General features: G+C 44.9%; 1 protein-coding gene across 1 annotated transcript; it reads left to right on the top strand.

Moving 5' to 3' along the window:
• Positions 1–1,729: 1,729 nt before the first annotated feature.
• On the top strand, positions 1,730–9,068 carry LOC149371539 (membrane-associated progesterone receptor component 1-like). Its single transcript, XM_089565801.1, has 3 exons — positions 1,730–2,103; positions 6,203–6,352; positions 7,320–9,068. Exons 1-3 carry the CDS (start codon positions 1,773–1,775, stop codon positions 7,475–7,477), a joined length of 639 nt encoding a protein of 212 aa, XP_089421927.1. The 5' UTR covers positions 1,730–1,772; the 3' UTR covers positions 7,478–9,068.
• Positions 9,069–16,952: the final 7,884 nt, after the last annotated feature.

Genomic DNA, 16,952 nt, shown 5'->3' with positions numbered 1-16,952 from the left:
AACCCTATTTTCACAACCAGCCGAAAAAAATAGGACAGCCAGTTGGATTCACGAACCCACTTGGTTCCGATTGTGTATTTGATGGGCTCCCGAATGAAGCGGTAGGTCCCCAAGCAAGCCGCGGTGCCATCGGTGATGGCGCTCGGCTGCTGACCCGAAGACGCGCGTTCGATCCCGGCCGCGGCGTTCGAATTTTGATGAAGGCGAAATTGTAGAGGCCCGTGTAATGTGCGATGTCAGTGCACGTTAAAGGTAGGCTTTTTAGCACTGTAGTGAATTAAGACGACGAAGGAGCTATTATAACGCAGTTTTTTCATGTCTTGCGTGACCATACTTTGATGACACAATCATTGTTCGGCTTTGAAACAAAAACCGAAACAGCACGAGAAAGAAATTCTATTACAGATTATTTAGCGGTTTACCACGCGGTAGTGCATGTATAATTCCTTACGCATCATTACAAAGAAGAAAACATGCACCCAAAAGTGTCTGTGTCCTTGAAGAGGTGACACAAAACCAGAGTGTTGCATGTGCACTAAAAATATACCTTTTTAGTGCGAAAGCACTACTTCAAAGCTGAAAAACCCGGCGAATGTGTGAAGCCTCAACCTTTTACTTTTTGGAGACCTCCCCTATGGAAACTTCCCAGCTGGAAGCAACTAGTTGTGGCTACCTTAGTTCGATTCGTGTTTTTTTTTTTTTTTTCTGGGACACGAAGAAGTTCGTGCACAAGTACAGCCGGCCAAATCTTTAGCTGGCGTGCGCGACGGCCGCTTTTTCTGCGCTTTGAGCAAACTTGGGGAAAGCTCAATATTAAGCAGGAGTCTATATTAAGCATGCATCTGCTTAAATCTAGTGTCTTAGCAAGTTTGCGCTGTGCTGCAGGAGCACGGAAAACGCGGCCATCACGCGCACGCCATGCTAAAGATTTGGCCGGCTGTACGTCGTGGTTTCTTCCTCTACAAGTCCCTTCGCGTGTTATTAAACAAAATTCCCCGTCGTGTGTAAAAAAAAAGGAAAAAAACACCAGGAAAACAGGGGTGTGTCCCACGTACCCGAGAATGTGTATCGGGAACCGATCACTGCTGTACGTGATGCAATGGGTAGCCGGCGATGCTTGGCTTGTCGGGGATGCTTGGAAAATTGGTGTTTGCGCATACCAGCGTAGCTTGATGAGTGCGCGCGGCTTAATTCGTAGGTGGAAAGAATGGGCGTGGGGGACCTGTAGGCACCTGTGGCCGTGCCGTGAAGAAAGGCATGAAAGAAGAGCATGGGATGAGATGAAAAAGGGAAAGATTTTTCTTTTTAAACTCACAACGCACGCTATATCGCTGAATTTCGCGATAATCCCGTAAAACGTCAATTTTTCGCATATAACTTCTTGCGAGTTACAGGGCAGGTACATGTGATAAAGGAAGTTGACGTTGCATGCTTTCGAGCTGACATCCTGTGTGCAGCTGCGGTTTGGAAACAGTGGGGTGAACTTTGTTGATGAAAGCGGGTTTAAGTGGCTGAAAGAGTATATTATATGCCGCAGTGGTCCTCTCAATCATACGGGGTAAAAATGATTATAATTATTGTTAGAATTAAATTATATCTGTTAATCATGTCAAACGACCGACAACAGCCTGCAGAGAAGCGAAATCGAAACTGCACGCGCTTGCGCTTGCCCATGATGCATTTCAGCTGCTTTCGACAAAAAGTCAACAAAAGCGCAAAAGCGGCGAGTGGAGCCAAGGCCAAGCCAGCCAAGCTGCCCCGCCGTAACAGTCATGGCGGAACACAAGGCGGCGAAGGCGGCCGACGACGCTTCAGCGGAGGAACTATCTTGGAGCGGGCTTTTGTCGGAGGTCTTCCTTAGTCCACTGAACGTGGTCCTCGCCTCAATATGCATTTATCTCATATACAAGATATTCTTCAGCAGACAGCACAGCCGAAGCACCGACGTAAAGCGTGAGCCCGAGCTTCCTCCTATGAAGAGGCGGGACATGACTCCCGAGGAAATTCGTAAATACGACGGCACGGGTGAAGACGGCAGGGTCCTTGTGGCCGTGAATGGAAAGGTTTTCGACGTCACAAGAGGACGGAACTTTTATGGACCAGGTAAGCGGTGTTTTTGCCTGGGTCAGGACACGTTGGCAGCTGCCCCTCAACTATGTTTTCCGATGCGCATGAGCTTCGCGATGAAGCGGCGTCGTGCTTATTTTTGCTGTGCGCGTGCGATGGGATTTCCGATTATGATTCAGGAACTTGAGGTAAAGGAAACGTGTGTAAAACTGCGTTTTCGTTCGACTGACCGAGCTAGGCACGCCGCCTCACCGTTTTTAAATGGGCATTGTCTCTTCAAGGAAATGAGAAGACCAGTGAAGAGGACGTTGACAATAGGCTCGAGGGGCAAAACTTGGCTCTTGGACTTTTTCCATCACATTTTGTAACTTGACGTCGGCCTTGTTGCACAAAGAACGTGTGGTAAGGGTTGCAAGAAGTAAAAACAAAGCGCCGATACTGTTCAGGTTTTTAACCTTTGATATCAGCGGTTGGGCGTGCCATCGAACTTTGCGTCTGGCACTACGCTGAGCAGCAAATCAGTTTTTGCAGCAGTGTTTGTCGGTCGCGACGTTATCGTAAGAAGGCCTTTGGAACGTCTGTCAAGTAGCGATTGCGCCGTACTATGACGGAATTCTCGAATTTGCAGTGCGCCAAATTGACAGCGTGGTTTTATATCCACAGCTACTCGCAGTTTGTCAGTGGTCTGTTAAAACAAGGTTTACCGGTCTGTTACAAGAAGTTATTCATTCGCATGCGTGGTGCAATTTAGCAGAACATTGCGGTTTTTTTTTTACTTTTGCATAATCCTTGCGCAGACACGCTGCTAGCTTCAAGGCCTTTAGGGACGAATTTGTAGTTCAGGATGGGGTTGCGTGTGCGTACAGATCTGCAGAGAAAGGCAGAAAATGTTCTGTTTTATGCTGTGTCTTGGTTTTCTAAACATTTTGTCTCAATTTGACATGGACTTGCCCACGCAAGCTACTTTGCACAGGAAATCGATGTTTGTGAAATATTAGTGCCAGTTCCTGCCAGTCAGCTTGGAAGAGCCTTGCATACATAGCAGAAATTGTATATGCCAACACTAAACAGCGGGTAAACAGCACACAAAAGTTTTTTCTCAAGACATTCCTTTTTTTTTTGTCTTTGGCCTGTTGAGCGGTTACCTTCATTTGCTTAACGGCGCTGGCTTCATTTTTGTGAAGTGGCCAGAAGAGCAGTTGCTTAAGCTGGGAATTTTGTTGGAACAGAATCACTTTTTACTGTGCCTCGTTGTGGATTTTTCATTGTTAGGAATAAGAGCCACTACTGACTTCATGAATCAAATGCATTTTCCAAGTTTAATTTCTGATGGGGGCATTAATGGCTTGAGAACCTGCAGGATTGTGTTAAAATGGCTACGTGCTGGTGAACACTCTCAATGTTATGTCACACGCAACATAAATATCTCTGAAAGCAGAAGATTGGACAGCCACCACCTAGCTGGTAGAGCAGCGGACGCGAAATTCGGAGTTCGTGGGTTTGGATCCCATTGATGGGATGTGGTTGTTTTTCTTCTGCCTTATAATCAGTTTTCTTTTAGTAGTAAAATAATGACAATGTTATTATCCCATTGATTAAGGCCACAAATTATAAAATCGGATATAACTTTTTCTATGTTACTTGGTTTTGACTGTTTGCTTCCTACAGATGTACGTCATAATGAGCCACTCATTTCCCCTCTGTTGTCCACTCAACAGGTGCATTACAGGTGTCGTGTGTTGAGGTAAAAGGTGGTTTGTATAACAGTTTAAGCGTTAGGCCTCTTGCTGACCACATTAGAACTTACTAGCAGTACTGTGAGGACAGGTACAGTCAGCAAGCATTATCATTGGTCATTTTGTTATGTCGATACAGCCATCATGCGTCAAATACAGGGTTGAAAGTACTTTTCTGTTTTTACATTTAAAACTTTCACATTTCAGAAATTTGCCTAATTAGCACATTCATGTTATTTAAAGGGACCGAACACTGAATTTTAAGGACTTAATTTTTTTCGGCACAATAGAAAAATTGCTGTCTAAGGTACTAGATTCTGCAACGGTTTTGCTGGAAATGGAATTCTTGAAATTTTTACCAAGAATTTTTATATCTGTGCGTGCACCCGTTTTTATGTATCCTGATGCTGGAAACCATGATTAGCAAGTGTGATGGCAATTGCACGTCAGCGAAAATGCTGTACGAAAAACTAATAAACCTCACCCGCCAGACAGTATTAAGATATTTTTATTAAGAGCAGCGTCCATTTTAGTTTCCACACCCAAAGCTGTTGCAGCGCACCTTGCCTCGTCGACGAAAGTTTTTGTAGACCATGGTTGCTGCTCCATCCAAGAAATTCAAAAAACTGCGTCGCCATCTAGTTACAAAAGCTAAAAGCGCATGGTCGATGATGCGAAGGGAACGTTGCTTTTCATTGAAGGGTGCACTGTAGAGAGTGTAAACTAGAACAAAACATGACAAACACTCCTGAGATATAAAAAAAAAAGCTCTGTGCACTTAAAACAGATGAGCAATAGTAGTTTACTGAGATGTGGTCACGTGGTGAGCTACACTGATAATGGCCGGTTTCGCTGCAAGATGGCTTTAGGTGCAATTTTCAGTGCCAAACTAAAATTATAAATCCTCGTTTCTTTGGTATTGCAGTGTTCGATTCTTGCAATATGAGGTGCAATCTTTTCTGCCATAACCTCTTGACACTTTTTGGTCAGTGGGTATTCCCTTTAAGAGCTTAAAAATGAAAGAGTGCCTGACAAGTGCCTGTTTAGTATGTAAGGGGTGGGTTGTGGTGTGAAAAATCTGCAGTCATGTCCTTGAATGCTGGGCAAGACTATTGTAGGAATGCATGTGGCTTTCCTCTTCCTGTAACCTCTTGCTTCCCTCAGTGCTAAGTGAGTGCCAGTGTGCTACTGCACCCTTCCTCACTTCGCAACCTTTGAGATGGCAGACATTATTCTTGCACTTCTGTTTTCCTCAAGTGCTTCAACTCTTTGTATTCCCCGTACCCAGCAGCTGCGAACAGCTTTAATCTTTCGTCAGCGGCCACTGTCTCATTCCCCCAAGGCTACCCTCTCATGCCGATTCTCGCCTCTTTCTGCATCATAGTCTTGACCACTGAGCAGCCACGCACCACTGCGTACATCCTCTCTCCTGGCAGTCATTTAGAATTGCAACACTAAATGCAGCAAAGTGAGGAAAGGTGTGCTTGATGTGATGGTTCTTCTTGTTGGACCACCAACAAAAGGCCATATATTATTTTGTTTAGGATGCCTTCTTTGTTGATTTCTTCCTCTTATTCTGACAATAACACCTCGATACTGTGGATAACTTGTCCTCTTAACTATGTGGCTGTGTGTACAGTGTGCACCATAAGTGGGCATGTACACAGTGTGTGATTATTCATTCTTGATGCTGTTTTCTGTTGATCAACATACGGCTACAAAAATTGTGCTCAGACAGAAAACTGCGCATGACAAATATTGAGAAATTTTAAATTAGATTAAATGGATTCGTGTTTAAAGTGTGTACTTTAAGGGCATACGCACACTGACAGTCTTGTGCCGATGGTGAAAACAAAATGTGTATCTCAGCTGTTACACCAAAAACAAAACCTTCATCTGGGCTAGCTTCTTTCTGTTTGGTCACTTGCCTAACTATAGTTGAGCCTGCCTGTGCCACTTTTCCGCAGTGTCTAAAGAATTGAATAATCAGTATTTGTGCATGAGAGTAGTTGATAATTATTTTTTGTTAGCAAAAGTGATGAGAAGTGCAGTCCTTGGTTAAGTCATGGCCACTTTGGCCTTCTTTGTTTGGCAGTTTCCTTCTAAACTGGCACGAGATTTGGATAATTTTACTATACATTCTTTCGGCGTACTAATTTCAATTGCACGAGTAAAATCAGCCGGAGGTGAGCAAACCCTGAGACTAAGCAAGATAGGAGCTGGGCTCTCAACCATGTATATTCAATAAATGCAAAGTGCTTTCAGTCCTGCGAACAAATTGCGTACAAAGTGCGGCATTTCATATTCTGGGTATTTAATTTTATGTCTACTGCTCAACAGGTACTTTCTTTGTGTGCTGCCTTCTCGTGTGCCTGACGATGTGTGCGTTCATATTCTAGGCGGTCCGTACCATGCCTTCGCGGGCCACGATGCTTCGCGCGGTCTGGCCACATTCTCCGTGGAGCGGCCAAAGGAGGGCTACGACGACCTTTCCGACCTGAACCCCATGGAAATGGAGAGCGTGCGCGAGTGGGAGATGCAGTTCACAGGCAAGCTGCTGTTGTTATATCCTTGTTGTGCTCGGGGGCTTGAGCACAAGGGGGCAGATTGGGCCCACGCATGGTGCGGAAACTGGAGTGCGTAAGCAGTGTAAGCACAGGTGCTGAAGAGCGCAACTGGGGCAGCTGCATTTACAGTGCTGTTTCCATGTGCAAGGAAGTGCTTTATAACCTAAACATTTGTCTGCAATATGGCAATCACAGGTGAAGGTGCCTGTCATTCTTGTTACCCAAGGTCTTTTATTTTACTGGCTTTAGCATACAAACTATGTATTCATTTTCAGCTGCGCTAAATTGTAATTTCTACAGTCTGGCTATCTGGCTCGTATGTGCAGGTTTGTTTTTCTGGTCGATCAGAGTTGGGCTGATTTACCCACTCCAGACCAACCTGTGGAATTTGCCACAAGCTCTTACATTTGGTGCTTATTACTCTGTCATGTGACCGTCATCAGATCTTGATGTGTCATCAACTTGCAGGAAAAGTTGGCCTGCATGCGGGCTGGAACTTGTTGAAAGGGTAGACATACAAGATTTACTGTCACTTCCATAGTGGCACAGCCACTGCAAGTGCAACGTTGTGCAGTCATGCAGTGGTTACAGTGGCCCATGACCATGGGGACAAACAAATGGCGCATGCCAACACCGATGGTGCTCATGTGATGACTGAAAAAAATCACAAGTGCCTCAAGCTAGGCTAAAGAACGGTGCTCAGGGCTAAAGAACGGTGCTCAGAGGATGTGATAAAGTGCTCCTGCAGAATATTCTTTGCAAGCTGGAGTTTTAGAGTCAAACTCTAGAGGTGTGCTTGCGTGTGTCGACTTCTCAGGTCCAGAGGAGGGGCGCACTGTTCCGGGTGCACCCATGTAGATTTGGGTGTGGCCATAGCAGCTGTTTAGATAAGAGCCTTCATTTGAGGCGTGCAGTGCGTGAAAATTGTGCTATTCATGTGTTCTTGCAGAGAAGTACCACTATGTGGGGCGTCTGCTGAAGCCTGGCGAGGAACCAACTGACTACTCGGACGAAGAGGAGCCATCTGCAACAGAACCAGCCACCAAGAAAGATGGCGATCCATCCGCCGCTGCCTCTGGGGGCGATGCCAAGGCACACGCAGACTGAGGGGGTCATGTGCTGCTGCCTCTGTCGCTGCCCAACTGCCATGGGAACATGTTTTCATTTTTCACCTCTTTGTTTGCCTCTTCGACACGTCTGCGTGTGTGTGCTTGTGTGCGTGTGGCCAAAGTATCTTGCAGCGTGCTTAAAATGGAGTCATGCTGCCTGACACTGGGATGGCAGGAAATGCACTTGGTGTTTGCTTTGTTTTAGTATCGCACAGTCATTGGGGGATCGGTGTCACGGCATTACTGCATGGGCCAGGGCATTTGCTCAAGCGTTCAGCATTTGTCAAGCACAAGTTGAGAAAAATGTATCGAGACGTGCAAATCTGTTGCATGCTTGGCTTAAGATGGCATTCCCTAAATTCAGCCAGGCTCATTCAGTTGCCTTGTATTGCTGCTACTGTTTGAATTGCAGAGGATTGTGTGTTGCTTTCTCAGTGGTGACCATTTACAGATGGAATTGGAAGTTTATGGACCATTGTGGAAAAACAATTCCATCGTAGCCCAGGCCTTAAATCGAGCTGCAGCACCCGCACGTTGCAGTGGGGTCAGTGCAGTATGTGCATGCAGGCCACGAGGAACTTCTGGCCCTGTGGGTACCTTGATAGCACTGTGACATCATCGTTCTGTGCTCTCCCCCTCCGCCGCCTCCCACCAGTATTTCATCAGGCCAAAACCTGTCGTAATGGGCTGCCGGATGGATCTCAGCGCACTGAGAGTGTGTAGGTAGAGGCTGTGTCTTTTAGCTGCCATGCATCCCTCTAACTGCACCTCAGGGAACTGTGCCAGTTTTTGTGAGCTCTCATCGGCATTTTTTTGGCGCAGGGGTGTAGTTATTGACAGTGTGTGATGGAGTGGCACACAGTGGCATGCTAAGTGGAGTGCAGGTGTGTGGTGACGGTGTTGGAGATCCCAGCCTTGTATAGCAGGGAAACCTGCAAGGTAGCCACAGCCTGTCACCACTTTGCATTTTTCGTAGTACAGGGCAGTACGTGAAGTGCACCCACATGGCTTGGCTGGTGCGAACAAAGCGCAGCATTTAATGTTGCTGTGCATCTGTGGCCTCTACTTCTGTGCTGTGACACCTGGGGCGTCCACAGTGTCAATACTTGCCAGCTTGTTGGTGTGGCACATTTTCAGACCTCACTGCAATTTTTTTTTTTTAAACGAATACCCTTATTTGTTTCCAAGCTGATCCTATAAAAGCTGCATGCCAGAGGAACTTATGCTGGGATCCTGCTGTAAATGGCAAGTTTGGTTCAGTCGTTCACACAGCATGGCAGCTTTCTTTGTTTTTTGGTCCTTGCACTGTGCTGTACCAGTGCAGCCCTGCTTCAACTTTGCTTGAGTGCCCTGAAATGTCAAGTTTTGCATATGGAGAGTGAGAACTGCTTTGTTTTGTCTTTTCGTCTTCCTCTTTCCACGCACAGACTTGTACATAAATCTGTTTCTTGTGGGCATGTCCTCAGTTTCAGATCTTCTCTCCCTTTAGATGACAGTGGGCACACCTGTGGTCACTGTGTGCAGTCTGTATAGAGAAGTTACTTGTGTGCATGGTGGGTGTCTGTGTGATTAAAGATATGGGATATTCAGCTTTGTGTTTTTCTTTTGTGCTCCGTCTTCAGTATGCAACGGCTCCGAGTGTTTAGCCAACTAGCCTATTGTACCACTTCACTCTCTGGTGACCTTGTGCACATTTGCTCATTTCAAATTCATCTTAGCAAAGCTGTCACGCCCGATAATATGCCTTTCAATGGGACGTCTCCCCGAAGCCAAATGAAACAGTGTGCAGAATGCAACTGGTAAACAGGGCCATTGCATGTTCTGGTGAAGCTGACATATGCTTCTGTTCAGCACTTTTTAGACTCAAGTTAAAACAGTGGTACTAAGCAAGGTGAAATGAGTCTCTGATAGTTTTAAGCATTCGCAAGCTGTTGCACTGAATGAAGGGAAAAGCTGCATTGCTCTGGCAGTATGTATACGTTGGATTAGCACACCCATAGAAAGGTGCAGCACCATTTTGGATCACAGAACTAGTCTGTGCCATAGTAGGCATATGTACCAGCCATCACAGTTACACATAGTTTTGCATGTTGGGCTTGAAAAGAGCATGGAGTCTGGCACATTAGCATATTAGATGCAAATGTAAGAAGGCAAGACTGGAGGTAGTGCAGCAACTGTTAGAATGTTGGGCTTACTCTTGATGACATGGCTCACAGACACTACTTAGCTAGCCACAACATGGGTAGGCCAAAGGTACAGTACTATGTATGCAATTCTAAAAGCACTGATTGGAGGCCTTGCACAGAAGGGAGGATTCTGACCAAAGTTCACTTTGGGTGCACCTTCAGCAGTTACCAGGAACGCCTGTAGGTGAACCTGTGGCAACAAGGCTCTTTTGGCACAGAGTTATTCTTGCTAGCTGACACATCACCTGAACAAGTGTTTCACTTCCTGGCTCATTCAATAAGGCTGTTCAGCAAGTGTTCTTTTTTTTTTCTTTGTTTGGCCATTGCAGGGAGCCTTTCGATACTACCGAGCCATCTGTGAGAAATATGTTGCGACATCTGTAATGGCAGCACATTTCATCAATGTTGCTGAGAATTTTTTCTCCACGTGCGGCTACGAAGCCGCTGTATTTATACCTAACTTTGGATAAAGGGGCAGGCTCAATTTTTACATTGGGGCGAGGTATTGTAAGCCTGTATTTTGTAATCAAGCTCTTACTGATTTCCATCACACACTACAAAGTAAATGCAAGTAACAGTATGGGCATTTTAGCTTGAATTTATTGGCATGCTCACTCGTTTCCCTCCAAACTCCTAAGAAACTACAGCTTTGACTTTTTCTATAATGTGCCTAGAGATGTTTATGAGCAAAGTAGCATTGACCTGCTTTTGTAATAAGTTGTGAGCAATTTGAGAGTGAACAAAGTTTGAGCATTCATTTACTGATTACTTCATGATTATGTGTGGCGGCCATATTTTTTTCTGTTTTCTAACTAGTTTTCCTCTTGGTGTATATTATCCAAAAGTCGTTCTCAAATTTAGTGGAGAAATAACCAGATAATTTGCAATCTGTGCAAAAACTTTGTTCCCTCTCATGTTACTCACGACTGTACTTGAGATTTGAACAACTTGTACAGCACAAAATGCCTGCATGTCTCCAATTACTGCCCAGGCAGTTTCAAGTGCAGTTGTGATGTTTACTGCAACATGTCTCCAATCAGAGCCCTGGCAGTGGCAAGTACAGTTGGGAGGTTTACTGCCCAGAGCAGCTTTTTCATGAAAGCACTGTTCATGAATTCTCTGCAAGTTGCATGTAACTTCAGTGAAAATGAGGCAGCACTGCCCATTTGCATGATTGCTAGAGCACAAGGTGATTAATGCATCAGCGATGGTGAGTGCACTTAAAGTTGTTCTACACTTCTCTGGACATAAATGCCTTTCAGAGTAGAAAATGGGAGGGCTGCCGCCCCAGCTCAGCTTACAGGTAGACCAATACATGTGACATGGAAGTCGTTTCAGCTCCACTCAGCGGCATGTCTTTTCTTCTACTTTGCCTAATTACCTACTGCTTTTAAAAGCACATAAGTTCTGTTCTATGGCTGTAAAGAAGAGCAATGTAGATTTCTCAGAAAAAAAATTCGTCCTGGCCTAGGAATGCACTTAGGTGGATGCTACTGAATTACTCCCTAAAATGGTCTTGTGCACTTAAACAGATTTCCCTAATTTCTTTGGATCAGATTACCTCCTATATGAAATTCTTTCTCATTTACTTTCCCTCCTTCCCAAAAAAATACCCTATGATTTCCCTGTTTTCAGTGGTTGTTAGCTTCTTCCTATACCACCCTAACAGGCACCTTTATCTCCTATACTGCCTGCTTGCAGCATGGAAAGTGTGTCAGTTCTGGTAGTCTTGATGCTACAGCTTTGGCTGCGTTCCACGTTACAGTTGTGGTGCATTGAGGATATGTTATGCCCAGCACTACAGTTGGGTGTGGCAATGATAAGTACTCTTGAGGTTTGGCTACACAACCAAACAAATGTTTCCCCACCGCAGAAGGGATCAAGACAACTGCCAACATAACTCAGTTGGCAGAGCACTGCTTGCCACATGCCTGAGTCTCGGGTACATCTTCCACCTACAACACATTGTCTTATCATCTCATATCTAAAGTGAAGCCAAAAAGAAGCTCTGTACACTTTCCCTGGTTTCAGTGACCGTTAGCACCTTTCCTATACCTTCTTAACAAACCCTTGATCTCTTTAATTTTAATGTCTGCTCATTGCTCAATCGGCAAACTTTAAGACATAGTTCTTGTAGCAGGGCATTCAACACTGTTCAGGAGTTATCTTCAAGCTAATAAATTCATTTGCACTGATCAGTGTTCTTTCACTCAGTAATAGAATTCAGTACAACACTTGCTAGCACATCATCGACTAAATATGCTTAACAACCAGTGTACCACAAGGAGGTTTTCCCCGAGGTTTTCGCCATATGTGCTGTATATTGCGCGCCAGTGTAATCTACCACTAAGCAACTCCAAACGATTTCTGTAGAGCAGAATTATGAAAAAACTCTCTCACTCTAATGTATGCTCATACTAAAGAAAATATTTCCTTGTACACCTACAAGTATCTTCTTTTATATGCAGGATCCAGTTGACTCAAACTCCAGGTGGACAGAAAATTTCAATAGAATGGACTTTGAGCGAAAGGGAGCCACTCACTGTGGTTGGCTTTCTCCACAAGTAGGCACACGTTAAACACACGAAGCACATGAAAGCATAAGCTTGCATTGCTGCTGCACTTACTTTACACTGCGAGCTAAAGTAAATAAATTCACTTTAGAAGAAATTCAGTTGAGCCAAATTCTCTGATAAGTTAACCAGTTGTGGGAATTTTGTTTTTGTGCACTACAGACATGATAAAAAAAATAGCCTTGTTTACACAAACCAACTTGTGAGCACTCGTTACGAGCTCTAGCAGTGCCTCACTGACTAGTGCCTCACAGCAACGTGTGGTCAATAGCTTCTGGTGGCAGTGTTGCGCTGTGCGAGTAAATAAAATGCTGCAAAAAGAGTGATAGCATGGAAGAAAAACTGAGAGCATAATAGATGTATGCATACTAGCCTGCACGCTTGCATGTGGCACGAAATTGAGCTTCAACAGAAAGTCATGCTTCTGAAGAAACACAGCAGTTGTAAATATAGGTGCAAAAATCTTCCAAAAACATTGGAACACATGCTCTGCCACATGACAAATGAGTGGCTGCAATTAAAAACCCACAATAATTCAATGGGTGACAAGAAGTCTTGAGTGCAAGATTGCTGGAAATATTTTTTGAATTGCTTAAATGTTTTCTTGCAAACCCTTCCTCAATACCTATATATTCCCTCATACAAACCAATATTCCTACCATTTCTGCTAAGCTCAACAAATTTAGAAGGCCCAGTTGTGTTCAGCCTAAAGGTAGGCTACTGTAGTGGTTAATGCTAGTTTAACTCTTATAGTCAGCTTCAAAAACATGGAACTGAAAAACATGTCGGAGGCACATGGAGAGGCCAACATCATGAGCTAGGAAAAATGGCATCAACCTTTGATGTGGTGTTTGTACTCTGATGACTAAAAGAATTGCAGCCCTGACTGTTTCGTCACTTATGTGAGCAATAAACGGCACCTCGCCTCTGCTTACACAAATCACAAAGAGCACATGATAGCACAACTGGTTTTGATATGATTCCTCAGCTAAAACACCTTCAAGTCTAAAGACAAAAAAAAAGCTCTGCCAAAAGTTTGATCTCGGCGGGCATGTTGGATGATCTACCTCTTTTCTTTTTTTGTCACACTTGTGCTCCTGCTTCAGGTATATATGAGATGCACTGTGTTTTCCATCACGGTGCATCCACTTTTGCATCAGGACCTTGTCCCCTCAAGTGCATGCCACTGTCAAAAGTACTTGCAGCGAGTCATATACCAGGTGGGCGTCACTGGTATTGCTGGTAGTGTTCCACCGAGTGCATCCGCCAGCTGTACGTATACTGCCGGCAGTTAATTATTTTCAGTGTTTATGTGGCAGCTCACAGGTACACTTTGCAGAGGATAAGCTAGGCGCCCTGGTGGCTAGCAACACATCAAAGCAGCTTTCAATTGTAAACCTTTTTTTTTATAAACAGCAGCTTGCTTGGAGTAGCAACTACCCTGTGGCTGAACGAGTTCAAAATAGTGTGGTTTTTTACCAGTAGAATATGCACGATTTCGATGAAACTTGGGTTATGGTTTGTACTTGTAGTATGCAGGGCATGTAGTCTTTAAACACACAGCCCAAGGGGTTTGCTTCCATGCTGTGTAGTGGGACTCTTTAACACATCTGGCAGTCCTAAGCTTGGGAGGGTTGAGGACATAAGGTCCCCCTGCCTTCATGAGATTAGGGTCCTTGGAGTATGCAAGAGGAGCCGCACTATAGGGCTCAGAAGCAGATCCCTTGGGCTGAATACTTTTGACAAAGACTGTACCTTGACTTGACCCAGACCACTCCAAGCAAATCATTGTATTATGGCATCATCACACTCCAATCGCACCCTCTCTCTCCTTTTACTTTCCCTTTCCCAGGGTGGAGTAGCAGGCTTTCCAGGCATAGGAGGCTACACCTTTCATTAAATTACCTTCTCTCTCTCTGTGCTTTGACTTCTCTCTTGTGTCTTTCACACACTTCACTCCTTTCCTCACAGCTTAGTTCCCATGTTCATTCAGGGCGATAGTTACAGTACTTTTCTTTTCCTTACAACCTCCACCCCCAACCATAAACTGGCATCAAGCAAGCCAGAATTACTGAAATCCCATCGTAACTTTACTTCAAATATGCATATGGAATATGCTGTGTTACCTGCATATGAGGCTATTAACGCTTGACATAACTTTAACTATGTGGAATCCTGTTGACTCTTGGAAAAAAAAGGACTAGCACCAAAGGGCGCTGCCTTCCCATCATTCCAGGCGTCACTAATTTCAAGATCAGCTTTCAAGAAGCCTGGACTTGTAGCAAGGACAAAGGTATGTTCCAAAAGATGTTTTCCTTCTTTACTGGTATTCCACCTACTTTATTACTCTACTACTTCTTGCAATGCCTTTGGGGCCTGAAATTATGCTGCCATGTCAGCGAACCCCAGTCGTGGCACAAGGGTTTCAGCACCTGTCTTGTGTGCGGGAGTTGCTTGGTTCAACACAATGGTTTTCCAATCGCTATAAGCTTTCCCCTGTCCTGGTGCTTGGCTTCTCAGTGGCAAAATGCTTGGAAAAAAATTGGAGGGGACACCTGAGCTCCACCTTAAGGGTATGACGTGACATCGTAATCGCTTATTTCCCTTATATGTTAAATTGGTCATTCGCTACATTCATAGATCTCTGGGAGTCCTCATACTAATCATGGCGTAGAGGTGCAGTGGTTAAGTGATGCACCACTGCCCTACGATGGCAGGTGCTGTCATTGGTGGGCCTTGTGCTATCCAGGTTGCTCTTCCTGAGCGACCAATCATCAAATTTAACTGCCACCTCCCATAGTGGGCAGTTTGTTCTGTATCCATAGGCAGGTTGCGATGACGCCGCAATGTCATGTGACCGTGCTGACCCGCCTGTCTCCGAGGTTGCTTCTCTGAGGATTTTTCATTGATGTTTTGCTCAAGGTCAACGCCAACGCTGAATTTTATGACACAAACTCCGCAACGCTATTATGTTAAAACGAGTTTTTGACCCCAACCCATGCAGACAAAGAAGCATGTTAGTTATGGCGCTCTTTGCTGAAACTGTCCTAGCTCCAAAATCAAAGCTGCAAACAAGCTAGTGTGGAACAGTAGCTCAGTGGCTGTAGCATTCTGATGCTGAGCGTAACTGTGTATGTTAGCCTTCTGGCTACAGTGACTGCATTAGAATGAAGGCGAAGTAGACAACCGAATACTAGAAGTGGCACTATACTTGGTGATAGCTTTCCTTCATAATGGAAAGAAGCCTACAGGTTCAGAGCTGGGCTGCAGGATGGTCATTTGGCACACTGCTCATTGCATGTAGGCTTTACTGCTGGTGTAACTGGCGTCATCTGTGGAACCTTCATGTAACCTGATATGGCAAAAAAAAAATATGTTGTAATAAAAAAAGTTTTTGTTGCGACTCTCTTATGTTGAAGATGTACATTTATGTCATAAATATGCATTTAATGATTATTACTATTATTATGATTATTATTTAATGATTATTAAGTACTATGCTTTAACAGGAAACTAACTGCAGCCAGGGGCTATATTCTGCTGCTTAGCAAAAGGGGGTGTGTCTTGGCTCAGTAGTTTCGCTCTACTGCCAAGAAAAGTTGTTGCATATTATAAGGTGTGTGGACCACACCAGGTGGAGGACTAACGGGGGGGGGGGGGGGGTGCAGTGGACATGCTACGCTTATCACTTGAGCTTTCGTGTGAGAAATGCTGCAGGTGCACATTAAAACATACTTGCCTTTCAACTCATCGCAAACTACACGGAATGCACAGCTCGCATATATGCGACAGACTGCATTAGGAAACAGCATGGGAGGGGCTGTCACCAAGTAGAGCAGAAGTGCAACTCGGCAAGTACTGCACCTTGAAACTTATACCGTAGTGGAAGGCTTCAGGTTTATTTCATCCATTCAGCGAGGCCACTCTTGCATTTTGCACCCATCAGAATAGTGCAGCCACCGCCAAGATTTGATCCTGTAAATTTTGGCTCAGCAGCCAAATGGCAAAGCCTCGTGGGTCTGTGTTGAAAAGGTTTGGTTTGGTTTGGTTTATTAGGGTTTAACGTCCCAAAGCGACTCAGGCCATGGGGGACGCCGTAGTGAAGGGCTCCGGAGATTTCAACCACTGGGGGTTCTTTAACTTGTACTGACATCGCACAGTACACGAGCCTCTAGAACTTCGCCTCCATCGAAATTTGGCCGCCGTGGCCGGGATCAAATCCGCGTCTTTCGGGTCAGCAGCTGAGCGCCGTAACCACTGAGCCACCGCGGCGGGTGTGTTGAAAAAGGTTCAGCACAAGAAGACATGGGAGGTGAGTGCTACCCTGAGCAAGTTCAGGGTTCCTTAGTTAGGAGTTAAAGTTAAGGAAATACTATACCCAAGAAGAAGACTCATGTGCAGTGTGTGCAAGAATATTTGCTTCTCTGCTTCTTGCAGAATTAAGGCTGTAAATATATTCATTTAGCAGGTTTTTCACGTACTGAATTATGTCACACGGCACAGTGTGATCTCTATATTGAAGTAGGGCATAAAGCTGGCAGGTGCTGAATGCAAGGGCCAGGCACTGGGCCACTGCACTGGGTGCCGCTGACCAAAGCTCAGTGATGCCTCATAACACGCCTCAGTGTAATTTCCATAACCGACCACGCATTGCTTCATGCAGAGAAGAGTCATGTGAATGCTGGAACAGTGAGCAAAACAGAAGGAACAGAAG

This window comes from Amblyomma mixtum, chromosome 1 (genome assembly GCF_055824585.1).
Source record: "Amblyomma mixtum isolate Tamu chromosome 1, ASM5582458v1, whole genome shotgun sequence".
Lineage (NCBI taxonomy): Eukaryota > Metazoa > Arthropoda > Arachnida > Ixodida > Ixodidae > Amblyomma > Amblyomma mixtum.
The sequence above is the reverse complement of the archived record's forward strand: the minus strand, read 5'-3'. Positions and strand labels throughout refer to the sequence as shown.

Excerpts from the sequence above, each read along its gene's own strand:
- LOC149371539 (XM_089565801.1), top strand. The coding sequence starts at position 1,773 with ATGGCGGAACACAAGGCGGCGAAGGCGGCCGACGACGCTTCAGCGGAG. Across the intron at positions 2,104-6,202 it reads ACGGAACTTTTATGGACCAG|GCGGTCCGTACCATGCCTTC; the intron begins GTAAGCGGTGTT and ends TTCATATTCTAG. Across the intron at positions 6,353-7,319 it reads GTGGGAGATGCAGTTCACAG|AGAAGTACCACTATGTGGGG; the intron begins GCAAGCTGCTGT and ends GTGTTCTTGCAG.